The sequence below is a fragment of the Stegodyphus dumicola genome, chromosome X1 (assembly GCF_044657685.1).
Source record: "Stegodyphus dumicola isolate Sdum_Otavi_A_Nest chromosome X1, ASM4465768v1".
Taxonomy (NCBI): Eukaryota; Metazoa; Arthropoda; class Arachnida; order Araneae; family Eresidae; genus Stegodyphus; species Stegodyphus dumicola.
In genome coordinates this window covers 23,475,930-23,501,823 of record NC_140780.1, presented here as the reverse complement: position 1 = coordinate 23,501,823, position 25,894 = coordinate 23,475,930, and the positions used below count along the sequence as shown (strand labels likewise).

General features: G+C 32.3%; 1 protein-coding gene across 2 annotated transcripts in view; it reads right to left on the bottom strand.

The window, feature by feature from the left end:
* Positions 1-1,059: 1,059 nt before the first annotated feature.
* Positions 1,060-25,894, bottom strand: part of LOC118187430 (uncharacterized) — a 79,090-nt gene continuing 54,255 nt past the window's right edge. For both annotated transcript variants that reach the window (XM_085807220.1, XM_035357649.2), the window contains exons 3-4: positions 7,693-7,833; positions 1,060-1,345 (exon numbers count right to left, since the gene is read on the bottom strand). In XM_085807220.1, coding sequence (XP_085663346.1) covers positions 1,215-1,345; positions 7,693-7,833 — 272 coding nt within the window. In that variant the 3' untranslated portion in view covers positions 1,060-1,214. The remainder of the gene's footprint in view (positions 1,346-7,692; positions 7,834-25,894) is intronic.

Sequence of the window (25,894 nt, the reverse complement as noted above, 5' to 3'; positions counted from 1 at the left end):
TAGATTCAAAATTAAGTTTAATAGTTCCAAATTAGGTATAAAGTAGCGAAATGCAAGAAAATCCATTCAGTTGCAGCAGAGTTGATAAATCCGTATGCATGGAATATTTATGCCCACTAGATTAATTATACAATGCCAGAAATGGCCAAAATGTTGTTTCTATTGTTTTGAAATCTTAGCAGAGCCTCGTTTCAAAGATATCAAGTTATTTTTATATAGAAATTCTCATATAATCATTTCATTGGATATATTTTTCATTAGATATACTCTTTTAGTACAGCATAAAACATGAAAAAATAACTTTAAATGTATTTAAGGGTAATAAAAAAAATTCAAATTCGTGATTTTTAAGATATGTTTCGTGAAAAAAAAAATTTGTGTTTTACAAATTCATCCTGTTGTTTTAAGAAAAAAGAATCTAGATGATTCTTTTTTCTTAAAACAACAGGATTTTTAGACAGAATACAATAAATATTCTAAACAGCGTCTTAAATTAAAGCAAAAAAAAAAAAAAAAAAAATCCGTCGAAATTTATTATTATAAAATTTTAACCTTTTATATAAATATTAAGTTTACATAATGTTTAGAATGTTATTTTTGCATAATGTTTGGCATAATGTTTAGAATCGTTCCTGTCTTCTTATAATGAGTGTAAAGCAATGTGTTAAAAACTTTGAAACAGTTCCTGAATATAAAAAACCAAATACTCATTTGGATGCATAAAACTTGTTTGAATACAGGAAACCGTATTCACTTTCAAGAAATTTTCAAAGGCTTCAAAGGATACGTTTGTGTATTTACTTAAAATAAAGCATGTGTGTACTTTCTAACCGCACTTTAAGCAGTTTATGCTGCACTCAGTTAAATTCTATTCATTTAAAGAAACTTAAAAAAAGTCAGGGCGTTTTGAAAAATATAATTCAGTTAAAAATTTAATTCTTAATTACCATCTGTATTTTTTGGCAACTACAGTAATACTTTTAAGTAAGGATGTTATATTATGTGTGAAATAGTAAGTATTACGTAAATAAATATTAAAAATATACGAAAAAATGGTCGTTGTGGTTTAACATATATTTTTAATTATATTGAAATAAACATATCAATATAATTCTTACATAAAATAAAGATTTCACTAAATCGAGCAGCTATAATTAATAGCATAAATCAATTGTTACTTTATGTTTGTATAAATGGACAAAGATTAGCAGTGATCAATAAATAAGAAGGCAACATCGGCTGCCCTCGTTGCAGTCCAGTTGGCCGAAACTCTGGACGTTGCGACATTCTTCGTCTTGACCACAGCGGCCTCCATGTTGGTGACAAGAATGCACTTCTCTGGGAACTAATAAAGTAATAAAATGATTATGCGAAATTAATTAATAAAATGAAAAAATAGAAGTTTGTGGTTATTACTTTACTCACACATCATAAGTAAAATATTTCAAAACAGTATAAATGAAAATATTGTTCTGAAGAAAAATTAAATGTATTACACTTCAGAGAAATTTAACGTAATATTAAAAAACACCAGAAATAAATATCTATTTTAATGCTATGCAAACTATCTAAATATTAATCGAGATGCATTTTTTTCAGAAGATTTTCAAGATATAAAGTAAATTTAAATAAAAAATATGCCATATTTCCTTCTAATTTCATTGCAAAAATATTGCATTTTTATAGCGATACTAACAATATACAAGGTGTAACTATGAAGTCTCGGGATTGAATTCACAAATAAATGATATTTCTAGTAAATAACTTTACTAAACTTTTTTCGTACATTTCTCTTAATCATATACCTGTAAAATCATTCATAGCTATTTCGGATATTAAATTTGTTATTCGTGATATTAAGTTTTAAAATTATTCTTTAGGTTCCATATTACGCTTTTCTGAATTTTTGAAATTTTCAGTCTAGACCTCTTTTAAGGAGAGATTCGGTTTTGGAGAATAAAAGTAATCCACTCACTCTGACGGATAAAGGGAAGGACTGAGAACGGTTACATATTTCTTTGTTGTGAACTGCTTGATGATAGCACCCGAAAGAACATTATCCTGCAACAAAATCCAGTTAGCTGATTCAGAGAGTTTTGGCCCAATAGGATGAATGCTTTTCAAACATCGGTCAACTTCTATGCCGTACATATGGAGTTTACTATCTGCTCTTAAAAATCAAGTTTTTATTTTTAAACTATCCCTTGCCGATCAAAGAATTTCGACAATAAAAATTTTATTCGAAAATCTTATATCGAAGTTTAGTAGCTTCTGAGGCCAACGATGCGATATTTTGGACCGGCTCGTATAAAAAATTGTCGCTTTAGTTATTAATTATGAGCAAAACGCAAACTTTCATAGCCAATTAAGATTAATTTAAAAAGCAGATTGCAAACTATCATTTAATAAAATCCTGACATACGGCAATTTAAGTTTTTCCTGACCAACAGTCAGCGTATGCGGAGGTTAATGACAGAAAAAAGTTATTTTAAATCTATCATAAAACTTTCTAACACTGTTTTATTATTATCCTATATTATATATTAAGTTATTATATTATGTTAGCTTATATTAAGTTCAAATCTTATGGTTTGAAGCAATAAAAGACAATTTTTGGTAATCGCTGCAGAATCTTTCCAATATTACAAACAATTCAAGACTACCAAGCGCTTCTGATACTAGTTTAATTATCAATAGTTTTCTCTCCAATAAATGAAGCTGACAGTACCAACTAAAAACATCAGGTCGTATAAACACCTGATCTGAGTTGGCTGAACATACTCTTTCAAAAATGTTTGTTCATCTGCTTTAAACTAAAACATAATTGCTTCTTGTTGTTAAATAGCCCTTACATCCCGTATATTGAATAAATAAGTTCAATCCAATCCAGTCTATAGATATGTTGAACTTACAAGTTATTTGAGATATAGTTCAAATTCTATTTTTTAGTGGTCTTTTAATCCAGCGAGGATATTTCCCAAGAAAAATTAAAATGACATATTCTTGAAATGTTAAATTATGGTTTGGTTTATTTGATTATAGCGAAACACTCGAGGGCTATCTGCCTAAGGGGAGAGATGCGTTAGCGGAAGACTTTTTAGGAGAAATTGGCTCGTTTCCACATTACATATGGGGAAATACACGAAACCGCCCATGCAGCCAATTCTTTTGGCTGGGATTTGAACACAGACCGATCTACCTGTATTTAGTAGTTATTACCACCCGTTAAATTGAGGAAACAGCACATATTTTCTTCACCTCAAACATCTCTTTCATTCGAACATACACTTTTTACTGTATGTGATGTATGTCACCCTCCTACCAGAAATGTTAGAACAGTTATTACCTACTTACGGTGCATACATTAAGTTTGTTTACAATTGTCCCACCACATTACCATGCCATAGATTGCCGCATGTATATGACGTGTACAATTTAATGATGGAATTCGTGAAAACTATTGACGATAAACTATCTTAACTCTCACAGGAACATTAAGTTTGCTAATCTGTGGCTGCTAAATATCGCTAGCGACTGTTATATGCATTGTTTTGAGGGTTGCAAGTTGCGAAATGCCACGCCACACGTCACACCTGTGGTAATGATTATATGTTTGTGGACACGTTAAAATTACATGGTGGTTGGCAGCGGGAGATTCGATAGCTTTCTTTCTAAGACAAAATCAACGCAACCAGAAAAAATAATCCAGTGTTAATAAAACTTCATATTCAAATAATTTTAACCTAACAGGCAAATGGTTAAAATTTAATGGCCGTTGAATGAACAGCATATCGGAACTAATCATCATCCTGACAGTATATTAATAAGACAAAAGTAATTTTAAAGGCAAAATTTTCATTAAATTTTGATTTCGACTCTCGATAACAATGCCCCTTAACTGGGTTTGTTTTAGTACATCAGCTCATAATACAGTTTAAAAGTCCCCGTGTTATTGGACTCAAAGTGAAAAAGTATGCAAATCGAAAAACTGCTCAAAGTTTGAGTCATTAATATGGCGATTAGAGGATGTTATCAGGAATGGCTGGAAAGTGTAGATTTCAGTATCAAGGCAGCATTCATCGACCGAGGGCGACAGCGAGGGTGGCTGTCATAGCACCCGATTCATCTGTTTCAACTATCTGACGTTTGACTCACACAGAAGGAACGCCTAAGGACTAAGAATCCAACTTGGCGCAGGACCAAGAACGAAATCTATGCTCGCAACCGAACATTAGGTACCTTATTTTTCACCATTTCACAACAGTGATTACATTAGTCTAGCTGCAGTAATGCCGGAGTAGATCGACCTGAAATTTCACTGACTAAAGACTAATTAATTATCTTAGGTAACAAGTTCCGGTTCGAACTAGTTTCTATGAACAGCTCAGACGTGTCTGAAGTCCTCCAGGATTGCGTTAGGAGCTTTGTATTCGCACGCCACATTGGCCAACCACAGGGAGTTATGATCTGAGATGACATTTTCTTTGATAGGCGGACTTGCACTGCCTTCCCTTTCGTGTTGCTCCGGGCTTATGTTTCGACAGTATGATATCCAGCCCCATACGGAATGCATTTCTACTGATGCTTTCCAAACCTTTCCTTAGTCAGCTAGATTGTCATTTCTCTTCTCACGGAGCTGGCGAAAACTTGGCAAGAAATAATGCAAGCCATCCTTCAACAACATTGTAAGTCGATGCCATGACTGTAATAGCTTGAATCAACATCATACATAAAGCAATTCCTCATTGATATGTTCACTTTGTGCAGCCTTTTCCTCTCGAATTAATCATGCAGTTTTTCTGAAACTACAATAATTTCTTTTTCTTTAAATTCAGATAATTTTTTGTCTTTGTTGGGTAACACTTTCATGGTGCCTGGATTTTTATGTCATGTAATGTATATTTTGAATGTGATCTGATATGTAATTCAGAATATTTAAATCAATGAACCGCATTACACAGCACTATATGTATCTCATTACTGCTAGATTGTACTCATGACAATGTAGGATCGCATAAAAAGATGCTTTACTTAAAATCTTTCCAAACTTTTCATATCACTATAAGCGTTTCACGTTTAGCTACTTAGTTTTTAAATTTATTGAATTTGCCTCTGATACCGTGACTCAATTTCCTTTTTCTAAATTAACACACAAGAACATGAATATATAACCTAATAACATTGCTTGACAATTGTTAAAGTACACAGTATTGATAAAGTAAAGATTTTTATCCTGCCGTGCTACCCGAAAAGTGCAGGGAAAGCAGTGAAAAATGTGCTGCTATCCAAATAGAAGCTTTCAGAAGCCCTTGCAACACCATATAAATACGGCTCCGAGAACCAGGAAGGCAAAGAACGTTGAGTTATCGGTTGTTATTCAGGTCTGAGAGATTCAGCCGTGTAAAGAGACTTTACTGAATTGCGCCTTAGAGTTTGCTGTGTGAGTGAATACATTTCTGGTATGCTAAGGAGAATTTACCTAATATTCCCATATTCCTTGAGCTGCTTACAGCTAATTCTTTTCCAGTAGAATTTTACAAAATACGATAAATTCTCAATTTCTTCCTGCTCATATGGAGTGATTACTTACAGAGAACGAACCCATAATTGGCAATGATATTTAGGGCATGTTAATACGAGTAAATGCCTAAATAATGTGCTTCATCAAGGTAGTGATACCTGTCAGGGAGCAGTTAATGTGTATGAACTCGAGCTTGTTTAGTGATTCCTGCTTTGAATGATTCAGCAAACTAGCTCCCCTTTTTGAAAACATGTAGCAGCAGATAATAAAGACAGCTAGGTGTTGACACTTCAGCTAGGTGTTGCATAAACATTTCTTCCTTTCACTTTGGACATTACTGTATAGATAGATGACCAGATAGATTTATACGCACCGTGTGCATAAAAGTCTTACATCTGGTCTTTCTTTTCGTGGCAGTTGGTTGTAGACATATACTTAAAATTACAAAAATATTTTAAATGACGATAAGATTCATGTTTTCTCATTTTTAAAATAAAAGCTATTAATTTCATATAAAATATCATATATATCTTTTTGAACGTTCCCCTTGTCCCTATACTTATGTTTAGGGAAATATCATATTCATTATCAAAAAGAGAATGCAAGAATCACATATGCCAAAAACTGATTATTATTTAATTTCAAACTTTGCAATTTTTGACGTCATTTTCAACTTGACTTGAGGGTTCGCTCATGAATAATTCCTTCGTTAATAATTTTTTACCCTTAAATGCCATTCAGTGATTTTTTTGTAATTTAATAGCGTGTAATGTGATTTATTTTACAATTTTGCTACAACTCGCATACGGAAAGAATTTTTAATTTATATGTGAAGAAAGAATAAGAAGTAATTTATAAGCTTTGAAACGTTAGAAATGCGTAACTAATATTCTCATGAAGTTTCATTAATATAGAATCCTAATCTAGAATCATACAAAAAATTTATAAAATTAGAAAAAAATTAATTTTTAATTTATGCGAACAATGTTACAAGTTGGCAATCTGGCAATACTAAAGCTTGCCAATATTTTCTAGAATAAGAATTCTATAAGATTCCTTAAATAAGATTTCTTGTTTGAAACAAAAAATATTGATCAATAGTTTCCACGATAATATTTATAGAAATGCCTCGAACGTAATCTATTAACGTCAGAAATATTTTCCTACACTGATATCTTTCTTTTATTTAAGCAGAAATGCAAACACCTCTCTCTTTAATTTATGTACAGCCCTGAATATAATGTTTAACTTTAATATTAAATATTTCGGTAAATTTTTATTGCACGGAAGATCACATTTTTAATATTGCGTTTTTCTATTATGAGTATAAAATTTTACTAAGTATGAGTATAGAGGTGTGAGAACGTGTAAAAAGTTGGATTTAGTAAATTTTACATTTTTTAAAAAATTTAAAACTGCTAAAACATGAATATTTGCGTCATTTAAAACATTTTTTATGTCTTACAGTATATGTCTACTACAAATGATATCGAAAATAAAGGCCGGGTAAGGATTTTCGTTGACATGGAAAATGTTAAAACAATTCCTTCTATTATCTTGCTTCTTTATTTCGTACATAATTCCTGCTAATGGAATAAGAAAACCAAATTCGTTTGTAAATATTATCTGATAATTTGTGTACTCCCGAGAGTCTTAATTATGTAATGTTCACAAATGTATTTTCTTCAGAATGATAAATCTAACTGCCCTCGAAAATATAAAACAAAGGAAGTTTTTATATTAAAATTAGTAATAAAGAATAATACACTGTAATTTATCAAGACAACAGTTTTGCATAATATTCTCGTGCTTCTTATACAATACTGCATTTTGTTAAACTTATTTTCATAACACAGTAGTTAATGGCCCAGAATATTTGAAACATAACATACCAAAATCAATTTGAAATACACAGAGTTAAAATAAGGAGTCTTTGAAAAAGATTTTCATTAAAAAACATCTGATGTGTACACCACATGACTTCCTTGCACGGAATATTAAATTATACGCATTTTTTCTTGCATCGAAACTTTACTGTTATAAATTATTACTATTTATGGTAGAAGTCTTTTACAAAGATGAGTGCTAATGTTTACTTGAATATAATACAATGACTAATTTACGAGGCAGACATGTTTGATTGAACTTAGGCTAAGAGATAATTTATATACCTGAATTGCAGCAGACTGCATCAACGTCGTCTCGCTGGCAGAGAGCTGTTTTATTTACAGTACTATCTTTAGGACATGAAGTCCTCAGAGTACAGATTCCACCTTCGGCTAAGCATTCTTTATCGTTCGTCATAATCTGACCTGAAAAAGAAAAGCAAAGTATTTATTAGGAAGTTTATGTAATAATTTAAGATTTTTCCTATGTAAAATATTTTAAATAAAAATACGAATTTACTGCTTTATGTGATTAACTGTTGAATAATAATATTTAATTTCTCAGAGAAGAAAGATATTCATTTTTAAAAAGGCACATTAAAAAATGCAGTTTCTGTATACACGTATAATTTTTAGTACATCTTTAAAATTATTGAATTAATTACACTGAAAAATTAACTGACACAAACACAGTGTTATTTCACAAATGAAGTTTATCTGATAATAGTTCCTTCAAATGATTGTTGTTAAAATAAAATGCATACAGGTAAGTGACTTATCAAGTTATAAGGTATTTCTCCCACCTTATTAGCATGCCTTCGTGGTGTAACGGTCAGCACGCTCGGCGTCGGTCAGCACGCCGGCGAGAGCATTGCTCATTTTTCATCTCTCCTGCCTCGAAATAAGCTAATGTCTTTACAAGATAAAACTAGATATTCACTTTTAGTGTAACTTTTAAATTTCTGGAATACAAAAGACACCAATTTATAATTAAAAATGAAAGGAATTATTGGTTTTTCCCATGAGTAAAGTTGTATACGAGCCATTTGAGAGTTTCCATTTGAGAGTCCTCCTCGAAATCATTCCTCTCCTTAGGGATATAGCCTTCGAGTGTTTTGCCATAATCAAATAAACGAAAAGAAATACATTATTTATAATATAGTAACAAAAATAATTATCATGATTATAAATAATGCATTTCAGTTTGTTTATTCGGTTGTTTATACAGCATACGTATATTATATAATTTATGAAGCAACATAAAATTTTGAAATATTCTGCTCTGAAATCTCTGTTTATTGGGTCTGTATGCTGTTTAGAAACATACACTTATTTATTATGAAGCAGAAAATAAAGATAGACGCCTTCGTGGAAGACTTTTAAAAAATAGAAATATCTCCCTATTTTCTTTATTCAAAGTTTATTTAAAAACAGACTAAACTTCAGGCCACATAGGTCTGACGCCAGATGAAGAAACCTGAAAGTATTTGCCAGTGTGCGGGGATTTTTCTCATTCAATCCTTTACGACAGCGCATGCCGTAAGACTTAAGCCACATCTGGCTAATTTTATTCTTCCCTCACTGCAACATTATGAGTAAAATCTAGTTTATTGCAGATGCTTCAATTAAATAAACGGCTAATACTTCTGCAGTTTAATAACATAGTAAGCCCGTAAGGCTTGGAACTTCGGATTTTATGAAAGAAATTTTTATCAGGCTATTTTAGTTGCTTCGTGTAGCATACTCTTTAAATGCAAATAATCGATGCGTGCGGCACATTTTATCTCGAAGTTTCATAGTGATTATCTCAAATACTTAAAAAGAATAAAACGCAACTTGTGTAAATATCTAGGGCTATTAACGAAGCAAGAGCAAAAGGAGGATTTACGTCTTTCTTCCCTTAACATTTACCATTTTCGCGGAGTAGCAATTACGCAATACGCCCCCTACAGCATTGCAGTTGAATCAATATGTTTTAATTGGGGATTTATTTCTTGCTTTGGAAGGGAAAAAATGCGATTAACTCTTATAATCTGAGCGTTGATTGTTAGAATTAAGAGAAATGATGAAAAAAAAATCAAACATGATTATTTGGAGCTGTGCACTGCTTAAAATATCCTTAAATAATAATACTAATCGCAAGATAATTAGAATTGTTGCAGTCTATTACTTTTGCATTACCGTACTAAATTTCCACTTTCAGAATATTTTTAAATGCTAAAGATTTTTCTTTTCTGCAGTTGTAGCTTTTCCAGCTGAATATTTTTTTAAAGTTTTAAGAACTTAGTATACTGCAATAGCATGAAACAAAATGAAAAAAAAAATCGTCTTGTTTTATTCTCTAAAGGCAAAAGATTTTCAACCTTATAATAGCAGTTTTATTTACAATCGTATGTTGTATTTAAATTCCTGTACTTTGTACATCAGATAAGCATATATGACTTTGCTAAAAATAATAGCAGTTTTGTTTACAATTGTATATAGTATTTAAATTTCTGTAGTTTGTTCATCAAATAAGCATATAAAACAGAAGAACTGAAGGCTGAACACGACCTTGCTGAAAATAATAGCACTTTTGTTTACAATTGTTTGTAGTACTTTAATTCCTGTACTTCATACATCAGATAAGTATATAAAACTGAAAGCTGAAAATGACCTTGCTAAAAATAATAGCAGTTTTGTTTACAATTGTATGTAGTATTTACATTCTTGTACTTTGTACATCAGATAAGCATATAAAACTGAAGGCTGAATATGACCTTGCTAAAAATAAATAAATTAATTTTCTTTTCGTATTCGAAATTTTCTTTATAATGGTAATCTGAAGGTTAAAAGCCTTACTAAATGTACTGAATAAACTACTTATTGCATATATATTTGGGCAAAAATAGCACTGTCGACTTATATACAGATAATTTAATTTTTTTATTAAAATTCAGATGACAAAAGAAAGCTTTTATAAGGCTCAATTAGTCAGATGTCGGTTCGCGTAATATTTGTTTTGTGTCTTATAGTGATAGTGGATAAAATAAATACGTATGATTAATAAAGTTAGCTAAGTGAGTACCTATACATATCTTAAGCGTTTTCCAAGCCTTTAAAATGACAAACGCGAGAGACAGAGACGGGTATTCCAAAAATGACAGAAGCTGTTCAAGTGAGAAAAGAATTCATATTCATAAGCCAACTAAGTTCCCATAGCAACGCAGCAGAGAAGCCTTACAGACGCTGAAGCTGAGTACGAAGCATTCTTCCAATGAAGAATGTATTAGTGAAGGTACAAAAACAATGAAATAAACCCTTGGGCAGTTTGTTGCAATCACAGATTAATACCATAAAATCTGTTTCGTCACATGCTCTCAACTAAGTTTAATGAACTGCTACTAAACTAGCTCTAATAAGTTGCCATTCATTTTTAACAACAAATAAGTAATTGCTAGAAATGCATTAAAGTTAATATTCCTTAACATCCCTTCGACTTTATTAAACGATGCTGGATTCCTCTGGAATAAAACGGCTTTATGGCTGCGAAATTAATCGTTAAATGAAACAAATTGCTATTATAGCTGATTCTCCAGCTGAACTCGGAGAGGTTTGCTTATTCTGCGGCAATTGTTTGCGTCAGAAAATATAGTCGAATGACATTACATACATGTATTTTAGCTCAGGAAAATGAATAGCACTAAAATCAAAGAGGGCACATGTTGCTAAGACTTAATTTATATCTAAGTGAATAATAAATTCGAAACACTTGTAGAATGTGCTTTCAGTGCTGAATAAAGATTTATTTTAGGAATTCCACAAGAACTTTTATTAAGCATAATACAATATATACAATAATATATAAATATTATATATATATATAGTATATATGGAGAGAGAGAGAGTTAGATAGATAAAACAGTAAGAGATTTAAAATCATTAATTTCATTTTTTTCTTGGTCTTTGTGGTTATGTTTATAAACTTTTTCTTTCTTCGGATGTTTTTGTTTAAAAATTTTTATAATACTGTCTCTCTCTCTCTCTCTCTCTATATATATATATAAATAATATATATGTATCTACTATTTTTCCTGTTGTAAAATGTTTAGCTCATGAATTGTATTATTTTTAAGTATTTAATTTTTATAACGTCTTTCTGGAAACAAGATAGGTTACCTTCAAATATTTAAGCGAGTTTTGTTAGGTTTTAAATTCCTTACCTATTTACATTAATTATATATATATAACGGGTGTGTAAGATAAAAACATGCAAATAAAAATCATAACTAAAATTAGCAGAAGTTCCTTCAATCTTCCTTTTAATTTGGATATTTCCTCTCTCTATTATAAAAATAGGATAACCTCCTCTGGATAGCATCATGTCTAGATTAATGCATATCATATGACTTTTATATAAAGCTCCGACGAAAACAACTTATTTAAGCCTTAAGCCAATAATAATTTTAGAGCTTTATTTATTATCCAATCAAACGGTATTGAAATCGAAACTAACCAATTTTGAATTAGGATCTCATTTTAAACACAACGCACTTCGTTCCTGCAACTTTATATATTCTGCGACATATATATATATATATATATATATATGTAATATTTTGGCAAACAGGCACTGGAAATGATGAAACTTAGCAATCTGGTCGCTTCAGAGTCCGGGTGTGGTCGTGGCAAAAGTGGAAAACATCAGAATTGAAAACACAGAGGAATTTAACTTTTTAGTTCCCTCTCTTTATTCAGTGCAAATGTCAGATCATTGAAGATTACATATGCGATAGTAATTTGAACTAAATTATATTAACTTTAAATTTACTGTGACATACAATGCAAACAAAGGGAGGCAGATGAGAAGAGCAGCAGCATAGGTCTTAACAGCAGTAGAGGAAAAAAGCGGTCTTTTTGACGCAAAATAGCTCGAATTCTTCGTTTATAGGAGCGGTTACCTAACATGGCCGAATGTTCTCGAAAATACTGGTCTAGGGGGGAGATCCTGAAATTGCGAAAAGTTAATTAGAGGTTGCCTGCTCGCGTACAGCAAAGTCATCGTATTTTTTATATTTTACACACACACACACACACACACACACATATATATATATATATATATATAATAGATAACTCGATATATATATAGATAGATAGATATACGAATCTCAATCAGTTCTTTGCAAAGTATATGTATATATATATATATATATGTATATATATGTATATATGTATATATATATATATATATATGTATATATAGAGAGAGAGATACACACTTTGCACTGTTTTATATTTGTATTTTCAACGACATTTCTTACTACAGACCTAATAACGCATGCTTTACTTTCATGCAATTTTTTATGTAGAATAATGGTCAAAAATAAAAGTATTTGAATTTTAGCAGGATTAAAAAAATAGGCACTATAAACTGTAACAAGAAATTGTTAATTAGATCACTGAGAAGTGATTATCGTAAATTTATCAAGACTGATGCATTATAAACTATTTCAAATCAATCAGAGATTCAAGTAGATAGAGTGATTTCGTTTTCTTAATTTTCAGAAAGAAGGCAAAATAAAATTATTACCTGATATACGGAGAAATACCGGCGAAATAAAATTATTACCTGATATATGATATTATACCGCAATCTATACGGAGAGTTAATATCTAGTCTTAATTTTCTGAAAGAAGTTTGATATAAAATTTTAACCAGATGTATTTTCTTATTTATTTCATTGTAAATGAAATCGTATATTTTATATCGTTTTTAGTGTATATAATCTGCATCTGTAAAGAAATTTGTTAAAATATAAAATTTCTTTATTTTTACTTAAAATTACCAAAGTCTAAATGAGAAAGACATTAATTACTTGCTTACATTAACTAATTATAAGTACTTAAATATGATTTGTAAATAAAACACTTTCTGCTTCAAAACCAAACGCAGGTAAGTTTCTTGCTCCCATTCGCTTTACTGATTTTCTTAAGAACTGATTAGCATGGGTACACCCCTTGTAAATTTTTTACACAGTATAGATCTCCAAATATCTGGACTCTTAAAATGTTCCGGTAATTAGGTTGCTTTTTTAGCTATATTGCCAGGCATGGATTTAATGTACAACAAGAGATTAATTTAAGCTTCGCTTATCGTATTCTTTTTTAACATGATTGTATCTCTGAAATATAATTTAGTTTTCAACAAACCAAACACACTTTTCTGACAAAATTAAAAGTTTAAATGGATTTCATTTTCCAAAATCCGCAATCTATTTTTATTTTAATTGTAGACAGATACTAACATAAAATAAACAAATTATTTTTTACATGTAGGCTTAAAAGCTAAATACATAAACTAGTTTTAATTTTACTGTACTAAAATTAAAGAAATATGGAAACGATGTAAATAAATTATGCTCAATTTTATTTGGTTTCGAAACAACAAGTGAGTCTAGTAAGTGAAGTGTCAAAGATCTAAAATCTGACTATTCGGAGTTGTAATATGCTTATGCAATAGATTTAAAATCACGTAAAAATTGAGCAAGAAAGAGTTGAAATGGAAGAGGAGAATTATAATAAAAAGGAACTTGGAGTATAAATACTCCAAGTTTAAAATAACAGAGTTTTTTGTTTTCTCTCTGTTTTGACAAAGGGGTAGCCAGTGTTTACCCTGATGCTACGTCGAAATGTACGTCTATGATAGATTCTTACACATTTTTTATATGGAAGCTATGGTAAGACATCAATCCATTTAAGAATATCTTTTCCCAACTGCGAAATTGAAAGCTTATGTTGTTCCCAATTAATGAATGTTAAGTGCTCTTAATATTTTGGTAAGTAAGTAAAGTTTTCTATGTCATTATTATGTCGCTCTTTGTTATCTTTTCTGTTAAGAGGTTAGGTTATTGGATTAGGTTATGCAAAGAACACAAGCTACGTGCCTAAGGGAAAAAGTAGCTTCATGAAGACTTTCCAACGGAAATTGACTCGCAGTCCAGTTAAAGAGGGAAAAAAACCACGAAAACCAACAATACATCCAGCCCGTTCGCCTGGAATTGAACTCGGGTCAAACTGCCAGTATTAAGCTGGCTTAACCACTCGGGTACCGGAGGGTGCTTTTCTGTTAAGAACTACCTTATATTTTTGCTAAAAATTATTAGATTCCAAAAAACATTTTAAATGATTCTTTTTTACAACGTTTAAACTAGAACATCTCAGTTTTCTTTCTTTCCTGTTTCTTTAAAGTGGGAGGAAGAAAATCATCAATACCTTAGAAGTCAGCTGAACACTTATATACAAAGCACGGAGTAGCTTACATCTTAAATAAGCATGTAAGACAATATAAGTTGAATGGTAAAGAATCAGTGCTTTGGGAATGTTATAACGGGGTGTTTCACAATTAGAGAAGTTGGTTGTATACTTAATTTTCACCCTAAAGTTGCAGTAATTGTGCGATTCGAGGCTATTAGTTAAATCACGAAGAGAGACAACAAAATTGATATTCAATAAAGAAGTTTAAAATAATCGATGCTACACAGTAAAACTTCTAAATTAGGTTTTAGAAAGAAGAAACTTTAAGTGCAACAAAAGCAAGGCTCTTCCCTTTAAAATTTAACTTGAAAATTAGAAAATATTAACTGCATAATTTACTTCATTCAGAAATTAAAATGAGAGAAAGGAAGTGTAGTTAGTTTAAATAAGTTATGCATTCAAGAATATTATTAGAATTACGTTGCAGAAACAGTAGAGCCCGTTTATGTGTGCCATATTGCGCATCTATATCATACAAACGAAAACAAGATTAATAATGTTTTTTCCGAAAGTGCAGTCTACCATCAAAGTTTTTCGACAGCTTTTAGTGATGTACATAATATGTTTTATCCCTATAAAGAACGAATGACATATTATTTGAAGCTCATTACATATCACTTAAAGTACCCCTTTTTTAAGCTAACCCCTCACACAGGGATTAGGCAAAATAATGAAAATACTAGGACAAAATGTTTTTTCTATCGATTGCATAGTAAATCTAGAAAATATCTGCCATTTGTTTTCGTATGATTATTCACATAAATTTTCAAAATTTTCTAAAATCGTTAAATATTGTTCTGGCTTGTAAAATGAAAATTCATGAAGAAAAATCACAAATTTGACGGCATTCCAAAAAGGTCAGAATGTTGGTGTTCTTCTCATTGGTGCATCTGTAATCTCAGCAGCAAAATTATTGGGAGTATTGAGAGATACTGCGTGATCCTACTGCGTAGATACTGCGTAAGCAAATATCACGATTGTATGAGAAAATAAAACTTACAGAACCAGAAAGACGTTAGAAAGTTAACGTCAAAAGGCTACTATTAAGTGTAATATGCATCTATGGAGGAAGCATACAGTACTAAGGGCACTACATAAGCTGAATATTTATGGCAAATCTGGTTATCTCAAAACTTCTCCTTTCGCATTATAAAGGCAAAATAGAGATTACAATAGTGCGAAGAACATCAAATGTAGACTACTAATCGGTGTAAATAAATACTGGTTTTAGTTAATTTAACCTTCACACTATTTCCCATATCAAGAAGCGTCTATGTGGAGAACAGCATTTGTAGCTTACAATCCAGATAGTCCGTTTCCTACAGCCTACGATGGTCTACGATGGTTTAGTTATGCTTTGCGCAGTCATACTCTGATTTCCAACAAGTCTAATTATCACCTTACAAGGAAGAATAAATAACAGTGAATACGTAATTGTTTTAAGTGACCCTGTTTATTCAAAGGCGTAGACATTGTTTCCTATGTGTGACTGCATCTTTCAAGATGATAAAATGTTCATTTATGGATGTCACATTAGGCAGTTACGGTTTTAAGCTCATGAAAATAAAGTTACACATCTTCACTGACCTGCATTAACTTTCTTTGAGATCTTATGACCTAAGCTTGAAAACAGAATAAAATTTCGTTTACTTCCTGAGCCAGTCTTAAAAAATTAGAGCAGCTTCAGGTAGAAGAAGGGTAAAATATGCTTGTTACCATCATTCAGAATTTGCAAACTTCTGTTACAAAAAGAATTCCAGCAGTTTTGGATAACAGCTATTACTTACATACTTCTTCATTTTCCAAGTGTTGTGAATATTTTGGATAAACTTCTATATAGTATACATACATTAACTAAAAATCTAATTAATTTGCAATAACTCCTTAATTCTCCATTTTGATTTAAGTATTTCCACCTTCTGTTCTAAAAATAGTAAATTCTTGTAATAAATCTTTGTAAACTGCGCAGTTTTAAAATTAATCTCAAGTCATATGATTCTTACATTACGCTAATGACGCAGATAGTTTTGTAAATTGAAAATCAAGCAACCAATCAAAACGAAGAGCAAATCAGTTTTTAACCAAACTTTCATCTTATACACGTCGCATTTTCGCTTTCCTCTTCCTTTTTTGCTTAGAGACTGTGGCTCCTGCTTTCTTCAGTAATGTAAAAACTTCTAGAACAAGCACTACCACGCCAATTTATCTATGTTGGTTTCAGAATGTTTGTCAAAGAGAAGACTGATTAATTCGATTATGTCAAATCACACATGAGCTATCTGCTTAAAAGAAGGGAAGTCTCAATGGAGGACTTTGTAAGGGAAACTCTCTCGAACCCGTGTTAAACATGGGGAAAACCACTGGAATGCCTATGCAGCTAGCCCATTCGCTTAGAATCGATTTCAGGTCGAACTACCGGTATTCACCAAATTTCCGCTCAGTCGCTAGTGGGCCTGTCAAAGAAAAGACAAGGAAATATTAAATCGATCATTGTAACTTAACTTTTATGCGCCAAGCTCTGTCACTATGTGAATTATAGTCTTTGCTGTGTCATCAGTATCTAAGTCATACATTATCGAAAACTCCTTCGTAAAACTAAAAGATAAACAAAAAAGATAAAATAATAAAACTAAGTGACAGAAATCTAATTTCAAATATTACAGTTTAATTTTCGCTGTAATGTATACTGTTTTTATGAAAAACTATTTTTTTGAAACAAATATTATTTTCTATTTTAACGTAAGATATTTTGTAAATAGTTCAAATTCTGAGTACTTCAGAAATGATTCACTCAAATAAAATGAATTAAATAAAATGAAATTTAAGAATAACCTCTTCGAGGAATATATTTCAGCCGCTGACTAATTTTAAATTATTACAGAAATTTCACGCTGATTGGATACTTTGCCTTTTAGGAAAATTTTGTGTTTAAATTGCAATATTTTTTTTATGAATTCATTAATTAAAATGCCTTGTAACTTAATGAAAAATATTTTGCATGTTTTATGTTGCTAAGTGCCTTCTTAAACATTTCTTCACAGAAGTTTATTTCTAGATTGTTCTTGGCATTCTTCATTCGAATTTGTGTAGCAATAGGCACCTGTTATATCACGATTTATAACAAGCAGTTTTTTCTTTCATGTGAACTGATGTTAAAATCTATGTAAAACATACTGAAAAAGTTATGGAACTAATGTTAAAATATTTTAATTAACTCGCATTCTTTTTTATTATTTTATATAGAATATTGTTGATATGCTTTATGAGTAGCGATAATAAATAGAGCTTAGGGTTCAGTGATTAGGCATAGCAAGCGTGAGCTTTTTGATTAAGACAAAAGACGTCTTCTTGAGAGAAATTCTGAGGAAACCCGGCTGGCATTCCTTTTATAACTTGGAGTAAACCATGAAAACACATACAAAGCCAGAAAATCAATCCGATACCAACTACTAGTGTTCAGCTGCTTTAACCTCTCGAACATTGTTGGATCTTGGTAGTATAGAGATCGATTAATCTATGAAATGTTCTTATAAATTATCACTTGAAATTTTAAAAATTAATTGAAAGTATTTATGTTAAAATACCGATACAAGTGAAATGTATTACAGTATTTATTTGAACCTACCAAATATCGCAAAACTTCCTTACATAGTAGATATGATTCCACGTTCATTTTACTTCAGTCTTTGCATGGAATGTCTGAGAAACACTATTCATAGATTGCCATAAAGTACTCCTAAAAGAGACTGAGCGGCGGAGCTGAGTAGAAAATGAAGGTGCGTGCTTTTAGCTTAACTCACCGTGCTTCGATGAGCGGGCTTTCAAGCATGAACATGATCCTGATTGGACAATACCAAGGTATTCAGAACCATGTCCCAAACTCAGTCTGGAAAACTGTTCTCACTCCTCTTAATCTACCGCAATGCATATTTGATGCCTTCATAAATTTTTAAAATGGATATAAAAGTCTCTTTATTTTGCTTTTATCCCTGAAAAGAACTGCTGGTTAAGAGAGTAAAGGAGAAAGGAAATGCATTATTGCCCAGTACTTTACGGCTACCTCTTAGCCAAAAATGCTTTAATGGAGGTAGATTTTAAGGTACCTACCTCCGCAGAGGACTTCTTAACAAAACCTGGTTCACATTCTATGCACAGAAAAGAAACTAACGTATCAATACAACCATAATGCAAATACTATGATACAAAAATCAGTTTTCAGGGGCTTCAATCGTTGATGTTTCATTTCTATCAACGAAGTATTTTAAACCTATTTATTTTCTTTAGTAGAAAAGTGGGAGATACCAAATAAATTTTTCATAGTTTAGGAAAAAAGATTTAAAATAAAGAAAAATTAAGCTTATTTTTCATATTCTGCCTAAGCTTTAGATTGGCAACGCGTTCGTACTGATAAGCTAAATATCGCAAGCTGACATTTATCATTTCAGATAATTTTTTTGTCACTATTCGTGATCTTCTATGAATAAAAACTACCAGTGCTTGAACAAATAAGAGTTATTTCCTTCCTCCATGAAAAATTATTTAAAAAAAGACTGCTCTGTCACTGGAAATCGAAATAGAGATTTTCTGCCTGCTAGCTAGATATACCAACTATTATACCACAAAGACATCTTAAAGGAATGCATTTAATTCCTTACACTGCCCCATTTAAAGAGCGAGAGTAAAGAAAGGATATGACCAGATCAAGTTGGTGACTAGTTATCTATCAACGTACTTTTAGTTCAAGCGCCGCTATAGGATAATTAGGAGCTGTTTGATAAAAATGATCTGAAAAAAATTAACCGAGGCCTTTCTTGAAGTCGAAACCGAGGCAATCAAACTGCTAGCTGGCAGTGATAACAATTATACCACATAGCCGCACGGAAGAATATCTTTGTCTTTAATTCTTTACATGCTCAGATAGCAGTTGTATTTTATTTTAACGTACATTTATTTCAAAGCATTTTGGGAAGAAAAAGACATATTTTTTTCCAGTGGTGGGCATTTGCCTAAAACGGCATTAGCTACTCCTAAGGCCAGAAAGGGTGGCCATTTTATTGTGGAGGCACCTAATAGGCGGCCACCGTTACCTTCTATGAGGGAACAGACACTTTACATCCATGCCTACTCCAGGATCCGAACCCGTGCCCTTTGGTATTGCAGTCGGCTTTTCCAACCACCATACTGTGTGAGCGGTGAAGAAACACACACACACACATATATATATGTGTGTGTGTGTTTGTGTGATAAAATAGGAATGTTGATAATATAGATAGCATACATAATGAAGAGTAAACTTCTTAACCGAGGCAGATTTAACATTCATTTTTATTTCAATTGATATTTGTGGCCACATTTAACTTGGCACTCTAATCGTTCTTATTTCAAGCATTTTACATTTTTGGTAACTTTGCAATAAGAAGGGAAACGTTGAGCAGAGCTCTAGCTAGGCCGAGGTGCAGAAAGCAAGTGCGTAGTTATCCAGTATGAAGGCTTAGTTTTAGAAGAGAAATGTTTATGTATTAGAAATCTTAAGTTCCAAATTAGCTACGTCATTATGATTATGTAGAGGAGAGAAAGGAGAAATATCCAAATTAAAATGAGGAATAAAAGGGCTGTCAACAAAATTAAAATTATAATTTTGATTTACATATTCTTTATCTTACATACATACACACATGTATATATCATATGAATATATATTTAATTTTTAAATATTCTATTAGGAATTAATATCCTATTTGAGATTATACCTATTTGAGATTTGATGTGGTACTGGATTAAATGAAGTACGTTGGAAATAAACTGATAGTTAGGGAAAAACTCTAATAGGAAAGCAACAAGAAAAGTAAAAAAATAAAAACAAGAAAAGAACAAATATCAAGTAACAAGAAAATAATAACGTGAATTTTCCCCATAATTACCAAATTTGAAGATATCAGGATGAGATACAACTAGTGACAAACAAGCATACATTGTGATTTCTGTTTTCAAAACATACATTAAGTAAACTTCCATTCGTGGATACTAACACGCTGGTCAAATTACAATCAGAACCGTCCTGGTCCATTTTTAGCATTGACAGTTCTAGAAAGGATCTACAACAAAGCAGAAAAACACGTGTTTCCATTAAGCAAAGGAAAGGAAAAATTTAAATACTGCATTTTTCCCATAGTATTTTTCAAATATATAGTCAACTCTGAGTCGAAATTTAACTTTGTTTATTGATAAAGTTTCCTCGAGGAAGAAAGGCAGAGGTCAGTAAGTTGTCTTGTGTTTCCATGGAATGCCTTAAGATATCGGTAGCATTTGAGATCTTTTGATGAGGAACATATTTCGCCCAAATCTCTGACTGATATCAGAAATTCATTAAGAGGAATGTGCCTTGCTCTGCGATGAATTTTTATTCGCTTAACTGAGCAATAATGGATTTTTATCTTCTTTAACTTTACAAACAATAAGGGTAACTTCGGAAAATTGTCTTAAATTAGACGAAACGCTCTCTCTTTCTTCATAGTAGGAAAATATAATTATCCTAGTACCTTTATTTTGAAATAACCACAGAAATATTCTTGCACAGATATGTGTCAAATTTCGCTTTTCCATCTTCCGAAAGCATATGTATAAGCATAGAAACAGTTATTATTGTGCACATTTTAGACATCATGGCGCATTAAAAGCAACTCCCTTTTCCTTGTTCAAAGCTGTGACATTTGGAGCACAACACGACAGTTTTCATGTACTTGAATGTTCTAATTCACATTTTTAAGTGCACATTTTCCGTCGTCATTCCTTGGTAACTCCACTGCGAATACCTGAAAGTTCTCCATCTGCGAAATTTTCTTTTTGAACGATTTCTTCACTCTGATGATCAGGATTATAATTCCTGTAATTTATTACACATTTCATATTTAGCGATTTTTACAGTATTCCTGCAGGCACTGCTCCTTTGTGAGGCACATAATAACATTGTTAAAAGCGTCAGTCTACTTAAAAGATAACTTAATGTAGTCATCGCACAATACTTTTTCAAGATCCTTTACGGAGTATTTTCTAAAATTTTCTCTTAGGTGGCTCCAGCTAATATCAGGGAAAGCACAGATGATGCAGAGGATTTGCCCACCTTTGGTGCTTTCTTACTATGTTTCAAGAGTGATATAGCATCGACATAATAGAACGAATTCAAAAGTGCTATTTTTCAGTTTTAATAATCATTAGCTGGGCCGTAGTGGTATTCTTAGGTGCAGGCTTACTCACTTCGATATTGATGTTTTTCTTCAACGTAAGAGACCTTCGGAGATTTAGAATCAGAATATGATTTTACTGGTTTTCTGATATGAACTGCAACATCCGCAGTGTTATATCATCACTATTTTCGAAACAGAGTCAAAACCTGAAATTCTTTGAAAACTTGACAAATTTAGTTTCAGAAACAGCAAGTTCTTTTACAGCAATAAAGTTATGCAATGTCTTGGTGTTTTCTTATTCGATAATTCTAGAAATAGTAGATTTAGTTAGAAAAGTTTGTAAGCGTGGGCAACTGTAAAAGTCTTCTCAGCGGTCGCAAACTAGTATTTATAACAGAAACAAAGAGTCCTGAAACACCATTATTGAAAAGAGAAGACGTGAAACAACGAGAAAATAAACAGAGGCAGAAATAAATAGGAAAACCCATCTGAAGGGCAAATCGTACGAAAGCTGAGCAAACGAAAAGAAGAAAGAGCGAGATCAATCAGGAAACGCCCCTTATAGGTTAAATACCAGAGGAAAAGATACGAAATGAACAGTGGAGAAAAAGAGAATAACGGAAACAATAATCGGAAAGTAAATTTGAAAAAAGAGAAGAATACAACGAGAAAAAATGCTAACTGAAAAAGGCCGCTAATTAACAGGAAGGGGCTTACACGTATTTAAAAAATTTGCCATGCTTTTCTAAGTTTTCCAAGACTCAAATCTCAACTACCTTCTTGCTCACACATTATTCTGAATGCATCTTATACCAGAAGATATCAACAAGAATAGAAACTTTCAGAAAAATCAAGGCACCTTTTCTCAAAATGCTTTCGTGCTTCTTCTTAGCACTTTCATGGATTTTCATAAGTGTTGTCAGAGTCATCTGACAAATGACGTGGATACTTTCGTAAACTGGAGCCTTGGATTGATAGTAATAATAAGCCCGTAAAGCCCAAAACTATCTTAGATATAAAGGACAGTTGGAATAAGTTGTAATGGACAGATCTGAATATCCGTGTAATCTAAGAGCATATTTAATGCTGGTAAACTCAAAGGTATAGAATAAAGCAGATGTAGAATGCGAATTTATTCTAAGTGTCATGATCTTGATAATCAAAGCTTTTTTAAAGGTAAGACTGCTGGATCGAAGACCGTAAAGCCCAAAACTATCTTAGCTATAAAGGACTATTGGAATAAGTTGTAATGGACAGATCTGAATATCCGTGTAATCTAAGAGCATATTTAATGCTGGTAAACTCAAAGGTATAGAATAAAGCAGATGTAGAATGCGAATTTATTCTAAGTGTCATGATCTTGATAATCAAAGCTTTTTGAAAGGTAAGACTACTGGATCGAAGAATTTCAAGATATTTTTTAATATCTGTAGAATTCCTGTGGGGCAGACATACACACCAAAAAAGAGACTCTATAAGTATCATTTTCAGATGCAAAAATTACGTTAGTATGAAACTGTTCAGAAAATTACAAAATGAAGAAAGCTTTATAAATTCATTTAAGACCCGAATTTCTCTAGGCACAAATTGAAGAAAACCCACTGTAGTGCAGCATACGTTTAGAAAGCAAATTCAATAGCAGAAATGTGGGTTTCAAATAGAAAGCTTGTAAACGAAAAATTTCATTAAGAGTGAACGAACTATGCTGGATGACAGAGGAGTCAAACTAAAGTCTCTCAGTGTGTAGAGACATTATGTACTTTTTGTAAGCAGGAGTTGTGAGAAATGAGCACTGCCCTCGCTGGGACTCGAATCACGGATCTCTCGAATACGCGCCGATTGTGCTGACCACTACACCACGAAGGCATGCTAAGAAGGCGGGAGAAATACCTTGAAAGTGTAATAACATATATTTGCTAAAAAGAATATATTTTTTATTGCCGTCATATTCGAATTAAATTGTGATTAATATGAAGCTATTTTAAGATACCAGTGCGTTTAACAGTTTAAAAATGGCTTAATTTTCATGAAAATACGCACGTATGTACTCTACTAAAGAAACTAAGCAAACAGGAATAGAAATAAAGTATGCATTAATATCACACACGAAGTAATATCGTACGGAAATTTATCCTTCCTTAACGCGTATCTTCGTTGTGTAACTGGAAGCATGTCCGGCTAGCACTCGGGAGGTCAAGAGCTTGAGTCCCGATGAGGGAGTCACAGATTTTACCTGATTTTACAAAACTTTTTCCTAACTGAAAAACGTATTGGTTCTACAATATCCTTATTTAGTTTCCGAGTAAAACCTAAAACATCAGGTATGTTTATCGTCGTTGATATGCTTTTTTGCCGTGTCCCAATAATCTGAATCATCTTCAGAAGGAGAGAGGCGGCAAGGTTGTAAAGAAGCATATTCTATTCGGAAATTGGGAAAAGAAATGAAGATTATACCATGCTCTTACATACAATAGTTTTTGGAAGTCAATAAATCTTTCTAAAAAACTAACTCTACTTCCTGAAATCATTTAGTTTTCTTTTAGCCTTTTTTAAATAGTTATATATATTTTTTTTTCTAATGGCGAGTACTTGCATATGCCGTCATCGTCCACTCCTAAGGCCAGATCGGTGGTCTCTTTATTATTGAGGCACCTCTAACAGGTGGGCCACCATTGCCTTCTATTGAAGAGACAGACAATTTTTACATCCATGTCTTCTCCAGGATTCGAACCCGGGCCCTTCGGTATCGAAGTCAAGCTCTCCTAACCACTATACCGTATGGGCGGCTTAAATAGTTATATTATTACGGTCAATTTGAGTACTCTCTTGATGTTAAAGGGTTTCTTTGTAGAGTCATTAGGTATTTTTTGGAAGCAGGAGTGATGAAAAATGAGCAACGCCCTCGCCAGGAATCGAACTACGGACCTCTGGAATACGAGCCCAGCGTGTAGACCACCACACCACCATGACATGCCAAGAAGGTGGGAGGAATACCTTATATACTACCCCCTTTTAAAGGGGGGAGTATGTCAGAGTATGTGACATACTCTGACATTGTTCGCAAAATTTATGCTATATACGGAAAAAGTGCTATTTTTAATGACACAGCTTGAAGGTAGTGTGAAAAGTTTAAGTGCTGAAATTTCAGACTCAAGGATCATCTCTGAATTCAGGATCATCTCTGAACTGTATTCATCTCTGAATTCAGGATCATCTCTGAATTCAGGATCATCAACTATAGTATTCATCTCTGAATACAGTTCATGAACTACCAAAGAGGATAAATATTCCAATAAGTACAGTACATGATCATTTGAAGAAGACTGTGCATGTAAGCTGCTATGATGCCTGTTTTAACAGATCAGAACATGCATGCTCGAGTTTTGGCATGAGATTCTTTGCCGAAAAAAATAACAAAGCTCTATTTTTTACACGGCTCATTACTGGACATGAGAATTGGATACAATATTACAATATTACAATTACAAGAAAATTACCAAGAAAAACTGTACAGACATTAGGTATTTTTTTGAAAGCAGGAGAGATGAAAAATGAGAAATACCCTCTCCGGGACTCGAACCACGGACCTCTAGAATACGCGCCGAGCATGTTGACCACTACACCACGAACGCATGTTAAGAAGGCGGGAGAAATACCTTGTGAAACTTCCTTTAGTAACACTGACAGAAAGACTGCATCTTAAAAAAGTAACGCTTTGTACATGATGAAGCTACAAAAGAAAATGCCATGAATTGTTGTTGCCAAACCAGACCATAAATTTGAAAAAAATACCAAAATATTTCCAAACGGAAGGAAGAAAAAGCAAAATGCCCAGAACTGACCAATCTTCAAGATGGTATCTTCCATCATGACAATGCTCGGCCCCACATTTTGATGAATGTCAGAGAAAAACTAATTGAGTAGATTTTGTGTCAACCCTTATATTCACCAGACTTTGCCATCTTGGAGTTTAATCTCTTCAGTCACTTCAAAATCCTATGCATGGC